The following is a 22,042-nucleotide window of genomic DNA, read 5'->3' on the forward strand; positions in this document are numbered from 1 at the left end:
CCGCGCGCTGGCCTCTCCGCTTCCCCAAGACCGAGGCAAAGAGGTCCGCTCAGGCGCTGCTGGGATTTGGTTTCCTTCCCCCGGCGACCGAACTATTCCCTCATTTTGGTTCTAATACAAAGCCGTAAAACATTGTTATTGTTCCTTTCTGCGGGGGGAAGTTGAGGAGGGAATGCGTAACGGGGGGAACCTAACGTGACTTATTTTCGGAGGAGAAAGTGGCCCCCGGTGCCAACGAGGCAGATAGTTTGCTGCCGCTGTCCGTCCGTCCGTCCGCGGAGAAGCGGACCATCACTGGGGAGAAGGAAGCTCGCTCACCCCGTCCTGTATGCTGCCGCGGGGATAACACCACAGCGCCGAGGTAACGGAGCCCGTCACCGCCTTCGTGTTTCGTTGTTTGTACCACAGCCTCAATGTATTCATATTTTTATTGACAATATCGGAGGTGTGTGTTGTGATACGTTACGTTGTTGCGGCATTTCAGGGCATTTCCTGTCACTTGTCGGACACATCTTAACATTTCTTTGTTAGGTTGTTGGGACGTAATTGCGTCTTATTACTGGGCATTGTAATTATGGCAATTAATAAACTAATCTGCTCTGAATGTTGTGGCCTGCTGTCAGCCTTGTGGGGGTCATCCGGGGGAGGGTCGGATGCAACAGGTTTGTAGCGCACATTCAATGTGGATGGTCATATTTAAAGGGCTTCAGGTTCAACAAGTCATCCCTCGTGATCTATTTGAATTATTCGGGGATCACTTTCCCACGTGACAGGAGGGAGAGGGGGGGGGGGGGGGGGGAGAGAGGGGGGGGGGGGGGGGCAGAAGTCTAAAAGTGGTCAGGGGTCTCTGAGGTCCCACAGAAGAGATGGAACGAAGCAAATCCTCAGGCCCTCTGTAGCAAACCGTAAGCAGAGCTGTGATTACGTGTTACGTTGGACGTTTTTTAGGGTGAGGACTGGCTGCATATAACATTAATACAATTTTAATAATACATGAGAATATCCACTATCTTTCTGACAGAACATGCAGGGCTTGCTGCTTGTTATTGCCCGAGCGGTGCATCCACTGATTGCATCCTTTTCATTTCATCTGAAGGAGGAGGAGGAGGAGGATGACGACGAAGGCCTTTTATAAATGCAGCTGAGTCCACGGTGTGGCTGCAGAGCCCGGGCATCAGTTTAATCAGGGAAATGGAGGCAGGAAGGAAGGGAGGGAAAAGGGGGAGGGAAGGAGAGGATGTGAGAAAGAGATATGGAAGGCAACGTGGGGGGGAGGGAGGAAGGACAGGGAGGACGCACCGATGGAGGCAGGGAGGTAGAGGGAGAGGAAGGCTAATTGAGGAGGAGGGCGATTGTAAGACAGTGGGGGGGAATTGAAAGACAGAGCCGGTAGCTACCAGCTGAATGGATGTGACCTCCGCCCCCCCCCCCCCCCTCCAGGGAGCAGCTGCTGCTGGCTCCCACCTGATTTACAAGGTCACTTAGCGCACACAGAGGGCCACACCCAGGGCCTTTTCTTCTGGACATGTGACGTTTCTCGCGCGTATGTGTGTGTGTGTGTGACATATAGCTTATGTGCGAAATTGTCCCCTCGAGACACAAGTGATGAATATGCACTTTGTGTTTTGTTGTTCCGTGAGTGATTGGCCCTCTGCAACACATGCTCGGTGCCGGATGGGGGTGGATCTTAGGCTCAGAGGCCTAAAGTGGCACAAATAATCGCCTGTTACAGCTATTTACCGCCACCATGCACACGCGCCACCATGCACACGAGCCACCATGCACACGCGCCACCATGCGCTCTCACTGGCCCTGCAACAGACAGCTTCAGAAGAAGCGGTTATTTCTGTGATTTGTTCGGGTCCAGTCACATCCCCGACCCACAGCGCGAAGCCTCTGCGGCCTTTCCCCACATTGTGAAGGTTTCTCGAACCCATATGGTCACTTAAAAACTGAATTAAAAATGCTTATCTAATTTTCTCCTTCTGTGCAACACAATACTCTCCTTTGGCGGCTTCTGTTCCGTTATATTATATTCCGTATATTTTTTTGCCATAGATTTTTCTGTTTTTTTGGAGCTAGATTGCGGGGTGGGCCTTGCTCTTGGTTTTTGGATTTGTGACCTCCAGAGCTGCCTTTAGCTAAAAAGCTTGCTCGTCTCCATCCACTCTCCTCCACTTTTGGTAGTGGTGGGCGGAGGGGGGCCTCTTCCTTCTAAAAGCAGCCTTTGAAACACCGGTGAGGAATGGCTCGGTTAAAGCTGACCCCAGCTTGCCAAGGTCCGCTGATAAGACCAGGCTAAACACGTCTTGTTGGTAGTAAATAGCAGCAGACTTTTCTTTTCTTTTTGTGTGCGGGCTGCAACTTCTGCCGTACTGTGTTGATAATTGTAACAGTGGGGAGGTTTTGGGGAGGGCCTGTGAGTAAAAAAAAAAGAAGAAACTATTTCTTTAAGGGCCTTTACATTCATAGAAACAACGGAGTTGAAGGACACAGGATTTTTTTGTTTGGAAATGTGGCTTCAATCCCCAAAATAAACGCTGGCTCGTCTTTCACCCTCACAATAACATCGCTGTCATCAGAGAAAACTGGCAAACGGAAAACTGGCTCCGGGTATCGAACCTCAATACTTTGTGGGTGCCAATTAGACACAGTACGGAATAGCGTTTCTTTTATGCGTTTGGGTGCAGTCCGAGGCCGCAAGGATCTCGAGTGCTCTTTCTTTTTCGTTGACCGGTGTGTCGTCTGTTTAAAAAAAATGATTGAGACAATGTTCTTACACTGACACTTGTGTTTCTAACATTTCACATTTCAGAACGTTGGCTTCTTTTGTTCAATGATGGAAAGGATTTGGGGGAAAAAATTGGTATTAAAGAAGTATAATTTTGGTCTCAGTGCTGAAACTCACATTGTAGCAGCAGCATCGAAACACTGCTGCTGCACCGTGACGCCCCTGTGCCATGCCTTCATTCTCCAAACAGTACCTGACATGAGCCGTGAACGATGGCAGTCATTTACTTGTTGACCAGGTTTCCACCAGCAGCATATAGCTTGATTTCAAACTTTTATACAATTAATATAGTCTTGAATTATTTGCATTAGATCTTAAGTTCCCTGGCAGAAGCGAGCTAACACTGTAACCCAATATTATTTTTTATAATCTGCAGATTGTGTTCCAGAATTATGGAAACTGAGAAGTTGTTGAAATGTTGTGCCATTTAAAAAGAAGAGAAACAAATTAATTTCTTTATTCTAGTATTTCTCAACTAAGAATTAAACAATCAATGAATCGTTTCAGGTCTAATTTTAAGGTATGGAAAAAAATGATTTTTGGTTTTGATATTAAAACTCAAGTTACAGCAGTAATATTGAAAAGAAAACTTTATTTTATTTTATTTTGTATGTACAACTTTCTTCAAACATGTCCTGAAATGTGATGGACACCACTGACTGCACTGGTCGTCTTGTGTATTTAGCATTTTAATTAATCTGTTACACAGTATCTAAACCATATTTACCTAGAATAATTATTTTCACATATATATACACCTCCGATCAGTTGCTGAGCATTGAGCAGCCCCCCCGCCACCCAATATGCGTGCACACGTGGAAGCGACACAATGCCAACACTGTTCCCTGTCCGTGTGAACGTGGTCTGGAAGTCTCGGGGGTGTTGAGTGAGTCACCGCCAGCTCAGGGACAGAAACACACTACGGCCCTGTGGCCCCATGGGCTTCTCTAGAGACGCTCATCGGACTTGGAAATCCCTCTATTTATATCTGACGATGGGAGCGGATTGTTCCGACTGAACCGGCACAATATCATGCATATATTACAGCTGCTTTATGATACGTGCCTAATGATATGCAGCCGTGTTGGCGGAGCGCCACAGGAACAAGTGCATGTATCAGGCTTAAAAATGATGCAGACTAATGAGGCCGATCACCGGCAGCGCGGCAGGAACATGATAGTAGCTCAAAAACGAAAAATATGAGAACAACTCCATATCTTATTCATGCTTTCATTATTCAACACCAGCTGCTGAAGTGCCGCCATCCCCAAGGGGAAATGCATTTAAATGGGGTCGCGCTACTGTTTTCACTCCGCGGCTTTTACTCTGCCGCGGCAGCGGAAACGGAGGCCCCGCAGTTCAAGTGTCAAAGTCCGGGGCCCATAATGAAAGACACATGGGTGTCATTAAGGTGGCCGCTTTGGAGCGTTACATAGGGCCTCAGCGGCGAGACGCACAAGGTGTCCACAGCCGGCCCCTGGGCCCCAACTGCCGAGGTAAAATTAGAATTCAGACTTTAAACTTCGACATGTCTGTCTGTCTGTCTCGCAAAAAAATACCAGACCAGCCTCGGACTCAAAGCGGCGCTTTTCCACGTAGTCTTTGGGACTTGTTAGTTGCATGCTGCCGTTTGCTCTCTGCGGGGATTGCCATGAAATAATAACTTTGTGACCCCATCACATCACTCCAGTTCTGAGGTCTTTGCACTGGCTTCCTGTCCAACAAAGAATTTACTTTACAATCTTGCTTCTGGTTTATAAAGCACTGAATGGTTTAGGGCCTGAATACATTTGTGATTGCTGCTACCTGATGAACCATCCCGACCCCTCAGGTCGTCTGGGACTGGTCTACTAAACACAGTTTTTCTGCTCCACATATCTGAAACAAGGTCCCTGAAAGCTGCAGGTCTGCTGAGACCCTCAGCTCATTTAAATCCAGATTGAAGACTGTTTGCTGTTGCCTTTAATTGAACCAGATTCAAGGATATCAATACATCTCTGCATATCAATACTGCATTTTCTCTAACTGCACTGCAACTTTTATTATATTTCTTGCTTTTTGACTGTTTTTAATGTTTTAATGAATGTTCTTAATTGTTTTATTTTCCATTATGTTGCGATTTTAATGGTTTTATGTAAAGCACTTTGAATTGCCTTGTTGTTGATACATACTATACAAATAAACTTGCCTTGCCTTACAGACTTCCGGTAACTTCTTCTTCTCGCAGACACAGTTTCCATGCAGCAGCAGCAGCAGCAGCAGCAGCAGTCTGTTTGTCGTGCTGCTGCCATATATCTCATTTACTCCTTTACGTCTCGGCCGCCCAGGTGCTGCGCTGTTTTTTACCGACGTAGATGCAGGAGAATCAACATCTGTGACAGCTGTTTATTCATTTTCCAGAGAGGGCCCTTTTGGCTGTGTCGCGAACATTGTGTGTGTGTGTGTGTGTGTGTGTGTGTGTGTGTCTGTGTGTCTGTGTGTGGGTGTGGAACGGGTTTCCAGGCTTGTTTAGTTTTCCACCGAGCTTAGATTACAGGCGATGGCCCGGTTTAGGTTTAGGAGTCAGACACGCTTGACCCACAAAGAAAATATGCTGCCGTTTTGGCCCAGCGTTTTCAACTCTCTGTAACAAGGCAGCCCCCCCCCCTCTCTCTCTCTTATTTTCGAATTTTAATGCCTAATATGTCATCTTTATGGTTTCAAGAGGGAGATGTGACTGGCTGCCAGGCCCCGCGATACAGGCTTCCTGTGCTGATTCCAGCCGAGCTTCCTGTGTTTCAGCAAAGGAAAGGCCGACTCAGCGAAAACGGGGCGTTTGGGGAGGCTTACTGTGCAGCGGATCCCAGCTCACAAAGGCGGAGCCCTTTGGTCCGCATTGTCACGGCCAGGCAACCCCACAAGGTCCCCGCCACCCCCCTAACAACTAGCCAGCATTTTAGCCGAGGAATTGGACACTCCACTTCTCAGACGATGACCATGAACAGTTTAACAGATGGTTTTCATAAAAATGTCAAACGTCTGAGATGCTTGAGCAAATCCTGTCCACTGTCGGGATAAACTTCCCAAACGACACAGCAAAGCGGCATTGCTCACATTTAGCCATTTATCTATTGTAACATGTGTAACATTTGGCTTGACCACGTCTCTACGGGGTTGAGGCAGATCTGTTTTTGTGTCTCCTGTGATTTTAAACCGCCGCCTTTGTGGAGTGATTACAGAGGCCAGGTGGGGAAGACGAAATAACAAAGCTATTTTCAACACAGTGATGGAGCCATGTCGACTTCTTGGCCCTCCTCCAAAGGCTGTGGTTCTCACCTCAATTGTTTCTACTCAATCTGCTGCTGGAGGACATGTTGTGATGAGACGTGAGCCCAGGTCTTTTGTGAACGTGTTTCAGGTGCGGAAAAACAACAGCAGAGCTGCTTCAGTGTTCTAGATCTTCTGACTGGAAATATCTGAAAGTCCTTGCAAGGCAGTAGCACCCCCCACCCCCACCAGAGGTGTATCTTTAGCCTCCTACATACAAGGGGAATGTTGGCAGGCTTCGATTCAATGTGTGTGGCCAAATGTTTTGTGTGGAAAGTAAAGCAGAATCAGCAAAAGCTGTCTGTTAAGCTACTCGTAAAGCTGGTATTTAGGCAGTAGCTACTATTATTCTGTTGAACTATTAGTAGATGATTATGGGTCCCTTGCCCAACCATGTTGGAAACTGCTTTAAAATACCTAAATAACTCTTCCTGAATAAAAAAAAACCTTGTTTTGCGTTTTGTGATCCGTGCAGGGGATGTGTCCCATCTCGGCTGATGTAAGGGCAGGTTTGGTTGATGGCACTTCCACATTTATCAAACCTATCCTTCTGTTTTTCTCCAACTAACGCTAAAAGCTGCCGACTGCAGAAAAACGATTTGATTCGATGTAATACCTCATTACACTCAGGATGTTCCTTTGTATGTCTTTCCTGTGGTAGATATATTGTAGTAGAGTAGTTTTTGTTGCTGTTTTACCCTCATTTAGTTTTTTCTCTCAATGGAAATAGAAGCTGATGTCATCAACACATATTTGTGCACATTTCTTTCAGGCTAAACATAAAGGACAGCAGATGTTATGGCAACTCCTCTGAATTGCTTCTCCTGACTCACAAGTTCCACTCAAACTCGTCTGGTCAATACCGTCTTTTTCACTTTTCTTTCTATCTGACAAAAGCTTCTTCTATTGAGGGATAGCATAAAACACTGGAATGCTCTTGCAATGTGGAAACTATGATGATGTTTCTTTCTAGTCATTTTTGTGCCTTCGTCTCGATCGCCTGGAGTATTTCTCTCATGTTTATTCTCCTGTGGAAAGACCACATCGGATGGTCTGCCCATATCAGTGTCCTTGCGGTTAAGAAGTGCCAGAAATACTTAATGTGCCTCATTAGTATTATTTATCACACAGAGGCTCTTTTGGCAAAGAGGCAACGGTGAGTGGGAACACTTTAAATTATCAGACCCTCTGTCATGGTCTCAGAGGGCAGCCTGATTCATTGCTTTTGTCCGCTATGAGAGGGTTCCTCCGGGTGGGAGGTGGTGGTGGTGGTGGTGGGGGTGGAGGACAGAGACACAGACGGACACTGTTTGGTATTCTCCTTCAGCTCTGTGGGGCGGCTTGTACGTCCCGAGCTCAGACACATTCCCCCGCTCGGCTCTGTTTTTGAAGGGTATGTGAAGTCAAGGGGGCCACTGGTGTGGCTTGGCTCACAGTGGAGGGAGTGAACTGAGCAATTGTGTGGGTGGTATGGTGAAGGAGGGAGACAGAGATAGGGGGAGAGAAGCAAGGAAACAAGGGAGAGAAAGTGGGAGGATGGAATACCAGAAATTTGCCAACTGGGGAGTGACTGAATGCATCTTGGAATGGTTTTATGAAATAATAACTACACTCAAAATCCTCAATGTATATTCAATTCAATTCAGTTTATTTTGTATAGCCCAATATCACAAATTACAAATTTGCCTCAGAGGGCTTTACAATCTGTACACATACGACATCCCTGTCCCAGGACCTCACATCGAATCAGGAAAAACTCCCCAAAAATAACCTTTCACAGGGAAAAAAGGGAAGAAACCTTCAGGAGAGCAACAGAGGAGGATCCCTCTCCCCGGATGGACAGAAGCAATAGATGTCATGTGTACAGAATGAACAGCATTACAGAGTTACATAAACACAATACATGAATATGACAATGTATGAATGGAACTCCAATCCATGAAAGTCTAAGATACTTTAGCTAGGCAGACCTGTTTACTTTTGACAAATGTAGTGTTCAATTTGCATTAAAAAAGCCTGAACAACCAGACTAATACCATCTAAATGAAGGTGGGCCAAAAGGCTAATGGGCTAACTAACTCCGTGGAGGCGAGAAAAGTCTGCAAGTTCCTCTCCTCTAGACTTGAAGCAAACCCTCTCCCCTCCGAAGTTGTGCACCGCCCTTTCCTGTTTTTCCTTCTTTTCCATTCCTTCTTTTTACGGCCCGGAAAAGAACAGCCCCTCTCCTACAAAGAGCGCTGTGCCTCTGAGCCGCCAGCTTCTTTACGGCCGCAGTCTGTGTGTGCTTTACTGTGTCGAGCTCCCCGACTCGGCCGGTCGTAATTCATGGCAGCGCTTGCTGAAGTGAGTAGCTCTAAGCACTTGCAAATACAGCTCAATTCAAAGGAAAGTAAATCCACTTCATAGCTGAGGCTTGTGTGGCTCAATTAAGTTGGTTTCTCCACACCAGAAGTTTTCATAAGGGGGTTTTCAGAGAGGTTTCCGTTGCACTTCGGCAACATACTGGGCAAAGGGGTTTGTGGGTATCAGGGTGGTACAAACACGGCATCCCTTCTCGGGTGCAGTAGCAGTGTGGCCGGTTATGATCCTGGTCAAGCTGCGTTCATGTCCCTCAGGAATGCCTGAGAAGCTCCAGCCCCTTTTTAGTCTGCCATGCGTCACCATCTCCTGCCAACTGATAGAGCTTTGGGAAGCCCATAAAACACCGGGATGCCGTTAGTCACAGTCTCAGGTGTGTGTGAGACAAGTGGACAGGCGTTGAGGAGTACAAATGCTTGCGAGCATGCATGCTGGTTTTGGGACAAATACATCTGAGCATTGTGGCCGTCGTGTAAACATCTAATATTAGTCCTCAACCCTTCCCTCCTGAACATTGGCTATTCAGATCTGTCCCACAATCAAAAAAATGGTTAATACGTCTGGGAAAGACTGCATTTATTTATATATTTGAGTGGAGTCAGGAATTATTGTCGGTGTTGGACTTGCTTGTTTCATTTACGTTAAACTATTGTGGATCGCTGCACTATTCAAATGATTGGTTTCAGGTTCAAATCTCAAATTGCATTAAGGCCACAAAGAATACATTCACAGACGTGGAGTCTATCAACAGTAGTGGCTTTGTTAGGCTGGACCGAGGCACAGCCCATTGCTTTGAGCTAAATGCTAATGTCAGCATGTTCATTTGCGCACCATGACGATTCCAAAATGCTTACGACAAAAAGGTCAACCGGCTGGTGGCCCTGGAGGAAAGGTTTGTCCGAAGTCGGTCAAAGCAGGATTCATCCTCTGGAGACCGTGAATAAAGAAAGCTCATAGCAATCGATCCGGTAGTCGAGATATTTAAGACCCTAGAGCCACTCAGCTAGCATGGTTAAACCCCCACTCGGCTGCAGCTCCTCACAGGTGTAAAACACTGAAGGCCAGAGGAGAAAATACACCAAGAATAACTATATTGTTAATGAGCAGGAAACTAACAGGATAGTTAACCGTCTCCCTGCTTATCTACTAAAAAAAAGCAGGTTGCGAACCGTGCTTTCTATGCAGATGTGCGTTTCCACAGCTGCTTCCTGCACAGATGTAACAGAGACCTTATTTGTCAAAAAAATTTCATGTGCACCTGATGGAAAGCATGTTTGACCCAAAAAACATACATAAGTTAATCATAACTTCATTTCAAACTATATTATTCTTGGCTAATATATTTTAAGTATGTTTTTCCATCTTTATTTGGCTTCTTTGCATTATAATAATGGTAAAGCCAAAACAATTAATTTGTTAGAGTGCACCATGTTAACCAAAACCACCTTGAAATTTACGACGTCTGACATCTGAACTCTGAAGGCAGCATAACATCCCGTTCCTAGCCCCTTCTTGGACCGCTCTCTCTGTCCTCTGCTATATTTTACTGTTGTTTTTAGCTGAACATTCTTCCTTGTGGCTGCTAAGCTTCACAGGATTGAGGACAGCGCAGTTATTTTTCCAACTTGACACTTCGCTGTCGTTTTGTTGGGACAGAGTTTGCATTTGAATAATTCCTTGGAGCTGAAGTCAAAACCCGAGCAGGAGAAAAAAGAACATATCTGAGTGTGTGGTTTTGTTTGAGTGAACCTAAATTCCTTAATTTCAAGCTTAAACCAGTTTGTTCCATCATAAACTGCTGGGCACGGATCAAACCCTGTATGGATCGATTGGCTTCTGTACGGTGTGGTGTTGATGGTGTAACAGTGGCAGAACCAGGTTCAATGTGCTACTCACAGCACATACACACACACCTACACACACACACAACCCACGTACAGAAGTGGAGATTCAAGCCAGCTGATCTAATCTGGGGGTTGTAGACTGTCTGCCCCTCTTTGTCTATATAAACGGACACACACGCACACACACATGCACAGGCACTCAGGAATGCATCACTCAACACCGCGTGCACTGAACGTCAGAGCTTCCTTTACCACAGTGTAAGGGAATGCAGTCTTTCAATGTAGCCTGTATGGATACCCAGCAACAGCCACTGCTCTAAGAAAAAGGAAAAAGGTGTGTCGCTTTATCACCGTCTGTCTTGCTCTAATTTGAACTTGGTGCTTTAGTATTCAGTGTGGCAGACATTAGCTACTTTCAATTCAATTCAATTCAATTCAGTTTATTTTGTATAGCCCAATATCACAAATTACAAATTTGCCTCAGAGGGCTTTACAATCTGTACACATACGACATCTACTGGGAAGATCTTCTTAGAAATGGCTCCCACGAGTTTGTGATCTTTAGTCAGACGGGATATTGGTTTTACATTCCGAATGTTAATTAGATTCGGCACATGCTGATCCCTTTCCAGTGCACCTTCAAACAACACCAGGCCATTGATTCGGTGTCTCTCTGCGGGAGCTCAGGGTGTCAGTGCATGGGAAAGGGGTTTCACGATGCAGGCTGTAAATATTACCTCAGCTCTGTTCTCTGTTATTTATTCTCCATGAAGTTGTATCCTTAAACTCAAGGAAGTCTTCTCCCGTAATTGTTATGCATGCCAGCGGTCGGTCAGTTGGTTGGTCTGTGACTATTTCAATGAAATTATCTGCAGACATTCATGGTCCCCAGAGGATGTATCCCAATGACTTTTGTGATCTCCTTACCTTTTCTCTAGTGCCACCGTAAGCTTGAGAGGTTTTTGCTTTCATTTTGCGGCACAAGAAAGTCAAACATTGTTATTAATCCAGCAAACACATCTTCACATCTAGTGAGTCGATTGGCACCAAATGTGTATGCTCATTGTTCCCAGCGTGTGGATCCTACGGATCAGGGTCAGCCCCTGGCTGAAATGTGTGACTAGTCAATCAAATAGGTCGGTTGGTCTCCCATTTTGACCAAGTCAAAAATCTGATTCATTCCCCGTCAGCCTCAGTTATAATGTGTTAGTTAGTGCTAATGAGCAAATGCTAGCATGCTAATACTAAGATGGTGAACATGGTAAACATTTATGTCTGCTAAACATCGGCATGTTAAGCGTTGTCAGTGAAGCCTGTGCTCAGAGCACCGCCGTCCTTGAGCACAGTCTCACAGAGCTGATAGCTTGGCTGAAAGCTGCTCACAAGTCAGCCAATTAGTGCAGAGAAAGGTCCTTCAGCTCACTTATCCTCAGTGAGTCATACGCCTCGCATTAAGAGGAGGATAAGATGCATCGATCATGGCCAAAGGGCCTGCTCACCGATGAGGGATCAATACACACAGCCAGAGAGGGGCTGACTCAAGGGAACCGATGCTATTTACAGTGAAAGGGATCGGTAGGAGAAAAAGAAGGCTGCTGTCCTTGTCAGTGCGACCGTGTCTGTACGCAAATGTGGTGCACATGTTTGTATGTGAAAGCGGTCTGAATTCAATTAGCCGCCTGTTGCCCTTTGACCGTACGAGAATAGCCAAGCCCCCGCTTCCGGATACTTTATTATCTCCGGTAGCCATTTACACATTCAATCAGTCATCTCTCCATGAGACGCTCTCTTGCTCCCCCCGGCCCTTTTTTTGTCCGGGAAATTACGAGCTCAGGCTTTCAGGCTTTTGAGACACGGCGGCTTTGTTATTGTCAGACAAAGACAAAGTCACAAATGACAAATTGCTTCTCAAAAGCGAAAGATGTATTAATTTGGTCTTCCTCGTGTGTGCTTTCAGATGGACCTGAAGCTGCTCTTGATCGCCACACTGCTCGGAGTCATCTGTCGCGGTAATGCTCAGAAAGGTAAGATTGGCTTTCATACTGTAACATCATCTTTCCGCCACATGATGTCATTTGGTTGATGTCAGCATGCGCGGTAAACAACGGTTACTTTATCTTAACGTTGTCATTGACCAGAGATCCACATTCTAGAGTATAACGGAAAAGACAGAATGTCTCCAATTACCACCGAGCCACACAGTTTTCCAGACGAACTGATGTGTAAACACGGGGGAGGTGGGGGGGGGGCTTAACACGCTGCTTACTTTGCAGGGCCTGTGCTGTGACCCTGCTCCCCCTGACTCTGCCTCCTCCTCTCCTCTCTCTTTGTTTTCCGTCCAGAGGGGAACGAGTGCATCAATGCCAACGCCAAGTACTGTGGGGAGTGCATCCAGGCCGGAGCCAAATGTGGCTGGTGTAAAGACCCGGTACGTGAATCGAAGCCGTCAGCTGTAATCGCTGCTGAGAGATGCCATTTTGATGCCATTACGATGCCATTAGGCACTCAGTGCCCGATGCAGCGAACGTTTGTTTGTGATCATTTGTTTAAGTTGGATCGATCACTTGTGAAGCCTGTGAAATATCAGAAAATAATGCCGCCGTCAGTTTCCCAGAGCCCAAGGTTAGGGCTTACGTAAGTTCCTAGTTTTGGCTGACTAACAGTCTGAAAGCTTTTTAATTTTAAACTAGCAGAAAGTCACTGAAATTGATTAATCGATTAGTTAACCAACAAAAAATCTGCCATTATTTTGATATGTCATTTTCATGCATTTGATATTTACAATGCACAGATTTGATGCTTTTTTTAAATTTATATTTTTGTAAATTAAATATCATTGGGACAGTTGGTCATTCAAAACAAGCAACTTAAAGACATCAAATCCAACATACATGGGACATTTTGTATAAGCGCCAGTGTAGGATTTGGGGGCATCTAGTGGTGAGTTTGCAGATTCCAACCAACTGAAACTTCTTCTGTGAAGGGTCAGGCGAATTACGGTGGCCATCGTGAAAACCTGAAAACACGATTGGCCCTATCTAAAGCCAGTTTTGGTTTGTCCTTTCTGGGCTACTGTAGAAACGTCCGGCTCTGTTAACAGGAACTGCTCCGTATGTAGATATAAACTGCTCATGCTAACAAAAGTAACAAATAACTTCTTATTATTATTATTTTCAGGTGATTACACTCTGGAGAAATTATATATATATATTACATTCCATTTCTCCCAATATATCCTTCATCTGCTACACAGTGGTCCTTTATTCACGTAAAAAAGAAGTTTAAAATGAATAATGAGGATAATTAGCCACACATTTTAAGAGCTGGGACCAGCCAAAAATATTTTGCTCAATAAATAAAGTGATTAGTTCATTTTCACAATTGTTATTGATATATCATTTCAGAACTTTACCTATATGACCCAGGACATTCCTTGATGGGTACATGTTTTTTGTCTTTCACAGCCTGTGTAGTTAGTGCGCCTCATGATAAAAGTGATGGCTCGTCCCTTTAACTCCGCCTGTGCTTCTGCTTGTAGGACTTCCTGAAGCAGGGCGAGACCGTGTCGACCCGCTGTGACGAGCTGCAGTCCCTGATAAATAGGGGCTGTGACAACGCGATGATCGAGAACCCGCACGGGGAGCAGAAGACCCTTAAGAACAAAACGGTGACTCATCGCAGAAAGGGAGCGGAGAAACTGAAGCCCGAGGACATCACTCAGATCCAGCCCCAGAAACTCAGCCTCACCCTCCGATCCGGTGAGAGAACATTTAATTTAAGCTTTATTGGAAAGATTTGAACAGGTTTGTTTTTAATAACGGTAACTTCATGTAGGTGAGCCCCAGTCTTTCAACCTGAAGTTCAAACGAGCAGAAGATTATCCCATCGACATGTACTACTTGATGGACCTGTCCTACTCCATGAAGGACGATCTGGAAAATGTCAAGAACCTGGGAACCAGTTTAATGCTGGAGATGTCAAAGATCACTTCTGACTTCAGGATAGGTGAGGAGTTTTATTATAAAGTGTTAAATTAAACCCTTTCATTGTCACACTGTCTTTGGTTCACAGTTGTTGGAACTACTGCAAGATTACACATTTAGTAGCCCATAATAACAAATATTGTAACAAAAGACACTCTTAGAGTCACGAGGAATTGAAAAGGAAAATTCAGAAAAAATAAATGTTGTCATTTGTATTTTTTCTTTTAGATAATATTTATTAATCAATCTGCAACCTTTAGCGACATTAGAGGTGTGTGTGGGGCCACAGCCTTCTGTAGCTCCGCTTTGCACTACATTTTAGGCCGGCCCACTCTTTTTAGCAGTTTACATCCCTCAAATGACTGACTGCTCAAATATTCTGTGTGTTCCAGTGTGACACTTTCCAAGGATTTTATTATCTCTGTCCATTACCAATAATCGTCCATAAAGCTGCAACTAGAGAGCTTTCTTGGGAATCTTCACATTTTCTTTTAATTTAGCTGACGCTTTTATCCAAAGTGACTTACACCGTAGACACAGCTACGGGGAGCAATTCGGGGTTGAGTGTCTTGCTCAAAGACATCGACATGGTCTAGCAGAGCCGAGGATCGAACCGCCGATCCTCTGATTGAAGGACGGACCTGCTAACCACTGAGACACAGTTGCCCACAGTCCGCGTTTTTAATTTATTTTTCGACTTCAAAGTAAATGGATGATATCTCCCTGCACACCCATGTGCACATTGCAAACAGGAACTGCTAATAGCTAATTTGGGATACCTTTAATGGTGGCAAGGCTGAAAGTAGTTGTCTGGACTTTGTCTGAGGGGGTCCAGTAGTACAAAGTGAACACATGGACCAACTTACCTTGAAACTAGATCGCCCGGTCTCCAACAGAGCATCTCGTCAAGCCTTGAGCCAAACTGACTTACGTTGTTTTAAAATGAAATTCTGAATCCAACTCTCTTTTTCGAAAAGGTTTCGGTTCCTTTGTGGAAAAGACAGTGATGCCGTACATCAGCACCACCCCTGCCAAGCTGCTGAACCCATGCACTGGCGACCAGAACTGCACCAGCCCGTTCAGCTACAAGAACGTCCTGAAGCTGACCAGCGACGGCAAGAAGTTCAACACCCTGGTGGGCCAGCAGCACATCTCTGGAAACCTGGACTCTCCTGAGGGGGGGTTCGATGCCATCATGCAAGTGGCTGTGTGTGGGGTGAGCGAAAGTAGGAGAAGAAAAAAGAAAAAGACAAGCTGTTACCCCCTTCCCCTTCAGTTACATGGTTGGAAATAATCATTCTCAGGTTTCTCAATCCGAGGCAATTTTCCCACAATTGCGGCACTCGCTCGAAGGGATTCAGCAGCAGTAAATGTGTTCATGTGGTGATGTGTGAACGGGTACTTTATGAGCCCCTTGGTGTTTACAAGGGGATTCTTGGACGCAGTGATAATCAGAAGTTCGTGGGCCTCATTATGAGCTGCTCGTATTCTTCCTTCGCTTTTATAGAGAGGCTATATCGCTGTTGGCAGACAATTATTACTGAAGGGTCTGAGTGCTTCTTTTTCTTAGGATCACATTGGTTGGAGGAATGTGACTCGTCTGCTGGTCTTCTCCACTGATGCTGGCTTCCACTTCGCTGGCGATGGCAAGCTGGGTGGCATCGTTCTGCCCAATGATGGGAAATGCCACTTGGAGAACAATGCGTACACCATGAGCCACTACTATGTAAGAAGATCTGTATTCTTATTTGTATTTTTTGGCCTGTTCTCCAAGCAAGCTCGTACCCCCACTCGTGTTGACTGCATGTCACATTGACAATTTGACTTTTTCTCCTCCGTCCTGTTTTAAAGGACTATCCCTCCATCGCCCACCTGGTTCAGAAGCTGAGTGACAACAACATTCAGACCATTTTTGCAGTGACGGAGGAGTTCCAGCCCGTTTACCAAGTGAGTTCCTATTCCTGGCTCTCCGTTTCTCCATCTGGCACTCTACTCCACCTTCATCCCGTTGGTTTTTGAGCATGCTGTTTGTCATTCCTTCGCTGTGCACGTATTCGTAGTAATAACCACCCGGACTGATATCTCTGCTGCGAGTGATGGTAGCATCCTCTTAACAGCTGTAATTATTTCCTTGTGCCATTCTGTTGCTTTTTTTCGGACCAGTTCATTCCAGTTGCATCTGAGTTTGATAAAGGTTGTTTCTCCACGTGGCTTCAAAGCCGTAACAAGTCCATCATTTCACAGTTGAAATCAATCTATTCATCTGAATCTGGAATTAAATGATTAAACCAGTATATGTATGTATGCTGTAATGAAATGCAGTCACGTATTGCAGCCGGAACAACAGTGTTTTTTATTATTTATTTTTTGTTGACGATTAACAGCGCTTTGATTAAAGCTTTAATCTAAGCTTTTTACTTCTCTCCTCAGGAGCTAAAGAATCTGATCCCAAAGTCTGCAGTGGGCACTCTGTCTGCCAACTCAAGCAACGTAATCAACCTTATTATAGACGCTTACAATGTAAGTACACTTTGATTAAGTTATCAATTGCTCACATGAACCACACTTAAGGTTGCATGAGGTACTTTTCCATAGTCAGTGTACCACGGGAAGACGGCAGTCGGAACTCCCCCAGTTTGGAAACGCAGTCCGGAGTACCAGGATGAGAGCGAAGCAATGTGCTGTGTACGTATTTAAGACACCTCGAAAAGTCAACACCAGTTCATGTGTACGCTATATTTAGAGTATTTCATGCCTGTACCTTGCTGTCGGACAACCGCTTCCAACACCCACGCTCTATACCGCCAGACACCTTTGACAAAAACTGCGTGGTAAAGTCACGGTCTCTGGGCCTTGAAGAGAGCATATATATATGGCGTTGGATATAACGGCTTCAGTTTCCCCCGCTGGAAAGCAGTCTGCCGGCAAGGGCAAGCAGTGAATATCTCCTAAATATAGCATACACTTATACTGATATAGATTTTGCTTTTTTTTAGGTGGTTAAAATATGTTTTGCTGCTGGCCCTTCCACAGCAGTACATTGCTTTTCTCCCGTGTCTGTTTCTCTAAGATGAGGGGGGGCATAAGTAATACACTGACTATGGACAAGTACCTCACACAACTCTGCTTCAGAAGATCCAAACTATCCCTTTAAAGCATTCTGGTTTTGTGGCAGTCCCTCTCGTCCGAGGTTATTCTGGAGAACAGCAAGCTGCCAGAGGGAGTGACCATAGCGTACACGTCACGCTGTAAGAACGGAGTGGTGAGCGAGGGCGAAAGTGGAAGGAGGTGCTCCAACATCTCCATCGGAGATGAGGTGAGTGCTCCTTTCACACACACACCACCATTCAGGACATTAGGAGACAGAACATATATATAAATATATTATTAACTTTCAATAATTAAAACGTTCACCTTGCATTTATGTCTATGACGATGAGAGGTTTAACCAATACGGACACATTTTATACTAGCTGTTTACAGCGTGTGAATAAAACATAAATATCTTGTTTAATTCTTCAGCTCCTAATCGATGACATTGCGTCAAAACGTGTTTATTCATTTGATTTGTGTTTTTGTGCGCGGCTAGCTCAGTGTTTTGCTCTCTGAGTCCGAGTCTCCTTCTCCTCCGCCTCCTCCATTCCTAGGTCTTGTTCAGCATCAGTGTGACGTCCAAGGGCTGTCCAAAACAAGGCAAGCCGGAGATCATCAAGATAAAGCCCCTGGGATTTACGGAGGAGGTGGAGATTATCCTCAACTTCATCTGCGAGTGTGAATGCAACAAGGACGGCATCAAGAACAGTCCTCTCTGCCACTTCGGTAACGGGACCTATGAGTGCGGAGCCTGCAAGTAAGTCTGAGAATGGTTCCCACGATCTTTATGGCACCCTATGCATCAGCTGGAAAAACACCCAAAGGCTTCACGTCTCATGTGCGGTCTTGCTCAGAGAATCACAACCTCTCCCTCCGCCTCAGGTGTAATGAGGGCCGCGTGGGCAGACAGTGCGAATGCAGCAGCAACGACGTGGCCACGGAGGACATGGACAGGACCTGCCGCAAGGACAACGGCACCGACATCTGCAGCAACAACGGAGAGTGCGTGTGCGGCACATGCGAGTGCAAGAAGAGAGACAAGCCCGAGGAGCGGTACAGCGGCCTGTACTGCGAGTGTGACAACTTCAACTGTGACCGCTCTGGAAACAAACTGTGCGGAGGTGTGTATGGCAGATCTTGTCCCTCTGAGTTTAAGATCTAAGCGCGCAGGTTTTTACTCGGGCGCTGTTCAGAGAGAGAAAAAAAGAAGAAGAAAAAGGCGGAGCTCTTCAGAGCTTTCATGCTCTTTTTGTTTTTCCTGTTTTTTCCTCAGGGCACGGCCGCTGTGAGTGCAGAGTGTGTGTCTGTGACCCCATGTGGACCGAAAGTGCCTGCGATTGTTCTCTGGACAACAGCACATGCATGGCGAGCAACAAGCAGATCTGTAATGGCAGAGGGACGTGCGAATGTGGCACCTGCAAGTGCACTGACCTCAAATTCCAGGGTCCCACCTGTGAGACTTGTCCTACATGTCCAGGAGTCTGCACTGAACACAAGTAGGTCTCAAACGGAGATGTGTCAACATGCAAATATCCCCATCTGCTGTGGTCTACAAAGGTGGCGTGGCTACAGCAGCTCGTCACTCTTTCAGTGTACGTGAGGCATTTTAGTCCATTGAGAAAAATCCCAAACTACCGTTCTAAAAACAAAAAAATAAAAACATTTTAAGATTTTACAGAAGTATTTTAAAGGCTCAGTTTATGCCAAATAAAAAAATCATATTTTATGTCTTGCTTCAAATGATACGTAGCCATATAGATAGTTTTGGATTTAATGCTCCAGGCCATCGAGGTGCTTAAAACCCCTGTATCGCCTGATTGCAATGATTAGTATAAACACTTATTTATTTATATATATACATATATATTTAGATTCAGAGATCCTTACTCTTCCCAAGGATATCATTCTCTCTATAAACATTATAGAGACATTCATACATCTACTTAGAAATCCTTGCAAAAAGACGCTCCTTGTAAGTCCAGATCTTGCCTGAGAATCAGCACTTTGTTTAAGGTTTCTTCAGTATTGAAATAAACCTGTGAAAGCTGACTGTCAATCGTTAAGTAAATTAAAAAGACGAACGTCTGATAGCTAATTTGCCAACATGTGAGCTAATAAAGGGTCAAATATAAGCTACAGTAGCCCACAGGATTAAAATGACCTCATGTTGCACACAGAGTTAAATGCCCAATTTCTGGGAACATGAGATGTCGAATTTAGAATATATTTCTATTCACCTCTGTTGTCATTGAGTGGAGGCAAAACGTTCAGAGACAGATAATGTATCTCAACACCTGGTTATTAAAACTAAAACGTTGCATTATCACACAAAACAAGACACCGGTGCAATTGCATGTTTCTGTTTTCAATGAGCAACTCTCAGTGCTCATTAGTAACGACACGCTCTCCTACCAGAGAGTGCGTCCAGTGCCGGGCATTCGGCACCGGTGAGAAGAAGGAAACGTGCGAGAGAGACTGCAGCTACTTCAACCTGATCAAAGTGAAGGAAAGGGACAAACTGCCCCAGCCAAACGACGCCACCTACCCTGTGATGCACTGCAAGGAAAGGGACGCCAACGACTGCTGGTTCTACTACACCTACGCCGTCAACAACAACACGGAGAAGGAGGTCCACGTGGTCGACATGCTGGGTGAGCAGAAGGCCGGGGCCAACAGGGTGTGGAAGGTTTTCTGTGACAGGGAAAGCTAATGAAAGGGTTGGCTGGTTGGGTTTGCAAAAATAGTGCATTTGTTGATTCTCTTTCTGCCGTGTGATGGTAAAGTATGTTATTCCCGTGGTTCTTGTTATTTTTGCACTCTTATTTCAAGCTGCCTAAACACTGTTTCAGACTGCCCCGCTGGCCCTGACATCATCCCCATCGTGGCGGGCGTGGTCGCCGGCATCGTCCTGATTGGCTTAGCCCTGCTGCTCATCTGGAAGCTGCTGATGATCATCCACGACAGGCGAGAGTTCGCCAAGTTTGAGAAGGAGAAGATGAACGCCAAATGGGACACGGTGAGTGTTTGGAGCCGTAGCCGGCTCTGTGAAAGAGATGAGCCAAAGATAAATACTTTTGAGGTTTATTTGGCAGACGCTTGGTGGAGTCACTTAGATGTTAAAAGCAGATGTTGTCAGGCTGCTCTGCAACCGTCCGCTGTCAAGGAATTAACTTGCAAAGATCATTTGTTGTTCTTGGGAGCTGATGAGATCTGCAGACTTGTTGACATCATTACAAAGCGTCTCGCCAGCTCGCATGCATGTGTTGCTTTTGAATGGCGCTCAAAATACAACTCCAAAAAAAGGGAAAAATGTCGGGGACTGTGAGAACTTTTTTTGGGAATGTTATGCACTCTGAGCAGAGCTAGACTTTTTTCCGGAGAGTGGCCACAGCTCCTCCCCACCCTGTTTCCTCCAAGCTGTAGCATCATCAGCCAACATCAATATGACAGGGAAGAGTGGATTTCAGTATGACGTCAATGTGCAGGGAAATGCCTCCACCTAGTGGTGGAACAGTGTCACACCCACAGATGTGTATGTGGGTTTGATGATGCAGATGTTCCTGATCTGTATGTTAGGGGTCTCAGTTATTACCATGGGCAGGGCAACCGAGAGCTCCATATCCCTTTAATTTTGAGAGAAATGAGAGTCCGTTAGTGAAACTCTGGGTTTGCGGACAAGATAACACAACAAAAAAAAGAAATTTCAAAGATACTGCATGAGCTCTTTGCTGTGCTCTCTTATGATTGCAGCCACACCATCCAGATGTGTAGACTCAACGGAGTACTTGTTTTTAGTAACTTTAAATAGATCACAATTTAATGAGGGGGTCACACAATGTGGGAGTGCTGGCGTTTGTTTGATTAAGAGTAAATGTAGCGATAATTCTTTCCTTTTAGAAAAGGGCGAGGGTCCGCATATCTACAGTTCTTCACAGGGGTAGGACTGAGAGTAGATAATAATAATCAAAAAAATAGCCAGAAATGTCTTAAACAGTCAGGCCTATATGAATGAAAAGTGAGACCAAGGTTCCAAGAGCTCATTAAACACCCCACACCTGAGCCTCTGTTTGAAAGGGTACAACATTCAATTTAATATAGCTACTTAAAGCGGAATATCTATATTAGTATATAAGTATTATTGGTCCCCAGATTAACCATCAAACTACCCTTGAAAAGGACACAAAATGAGAGCCTGTGATACTTAGAGTTATTGCCTCAATGAGGGCCTTCCAATAAAAGAAGTATTTAGTTGTGTGTGCACGAGCCACATTTAGTTGTAAAAAGCAAAAGCTAATCACAAACATGCTCTCCTTTCATCCCTTTTACTGGACTTTATTCCTTCTTTTCTCTCCTTACGCTGCCTTTTTTTTCTTTTCTTTTTTTTTTCTTGTGCTGCTGAACTCTATTCCTGACCTCATTCTCTACCTGTAGCAAGAAAACCCAATATACAAGAGTCCTGTCAATCAGTTCCAGAACCCACAGTATGGACGTAAAGCTGATGCCCTTTAAGTTTGTATTTCCTTTCCTTTCCACGTCATTTTCCTGCATGGGCTGTGTACGTGTGCCTGGATCTCACTCTGTGTGTGTGTCTTTTTCTACATTTCTTCACCTGTCTCTTAAGAACTATCAAGAACACAAATGGGTAGTAGGAAGAGAAACATGCCCTT

The 22,042-nt window shown here is 45.1% G+C and overlaps 1 protein-coding gene across 1 annotated transcript in view; it reads left to right on the top strand.

The window, feature by feature from the left end:
- Window positions 1-22,042, top strand: part of itgb1a (integrin, beta 1a) — a 23,002-nt gene continuing 960 nt past the window's right edge. Inside the window, exons 1-15 of the mRNA XM_034560580.1 lie at window positions 1-361; window positions 12,257-12,323; window positions 12,642-12,727; window positions 13,838-14,057; window positions 14,134-14,304; window positions 15,260-15,498; window positions 15,853-16,008; window positions 16,134-16,229; window positions 16,713-16,802; window positions 17,458-17,598; window positions 17,930-18,132; window positions 18,258-18,496; window positions 18,649-18,871; window positions 19,791-20,026; window positions 20,225-20,391. Coding sequence (XP_034416471.1) covers window positions 12,257-12,323; window positions 12,642-12,727; window positions 13,838-14,057; window positions 14,134-14,304; window positions 15,260-15,498; window positions 15,853-16,008; window positions 16,134-16,229; window positions 16,713-16,802; window positions 17,458-17,598; window positions 17,930-18,132; window positions 18,258-18,496; window positions 18,649-18,871; window positions 19,791-20,026; window positions 20,225-20,391 — 2,334 coding nt within the window. The 5' untranslated portion in view covers window positions 1-361. The remainder of the gene's footprint in view (window positions 362-12,256; window positions 12,324-12,641; window positions 12,728-13,837; window positions 14,058-14,133; window positions 14,305-15,259; window positions 15,499-15,852; window positions 16,009-16,133; window positions 16,230-16,712; window positions 16,803-17,457; window positions 17,599-17,929; window positions 18,133-18,257; window positions 18,497-18,648; window positions 18,872-19,790; window positions 20,027-20,224; window positions 20,392-22,042) is intronic.

Source organism: Cyclopterus lumpus, chromosome 20 (assembly GCF_009769545.1).
Source record: "Cyclopterus lumpus isolate fCycLum1 chromosome 20, fCycLum1.pri, whole genome shotgun sequence".
NCBI classification, from domain to species: Eukaryota; Metazoa; Chordata; class Actinopteri; order Perciformes; family Cyclopteridae; genus Cyclopterus; species Cyclopterus lumpus.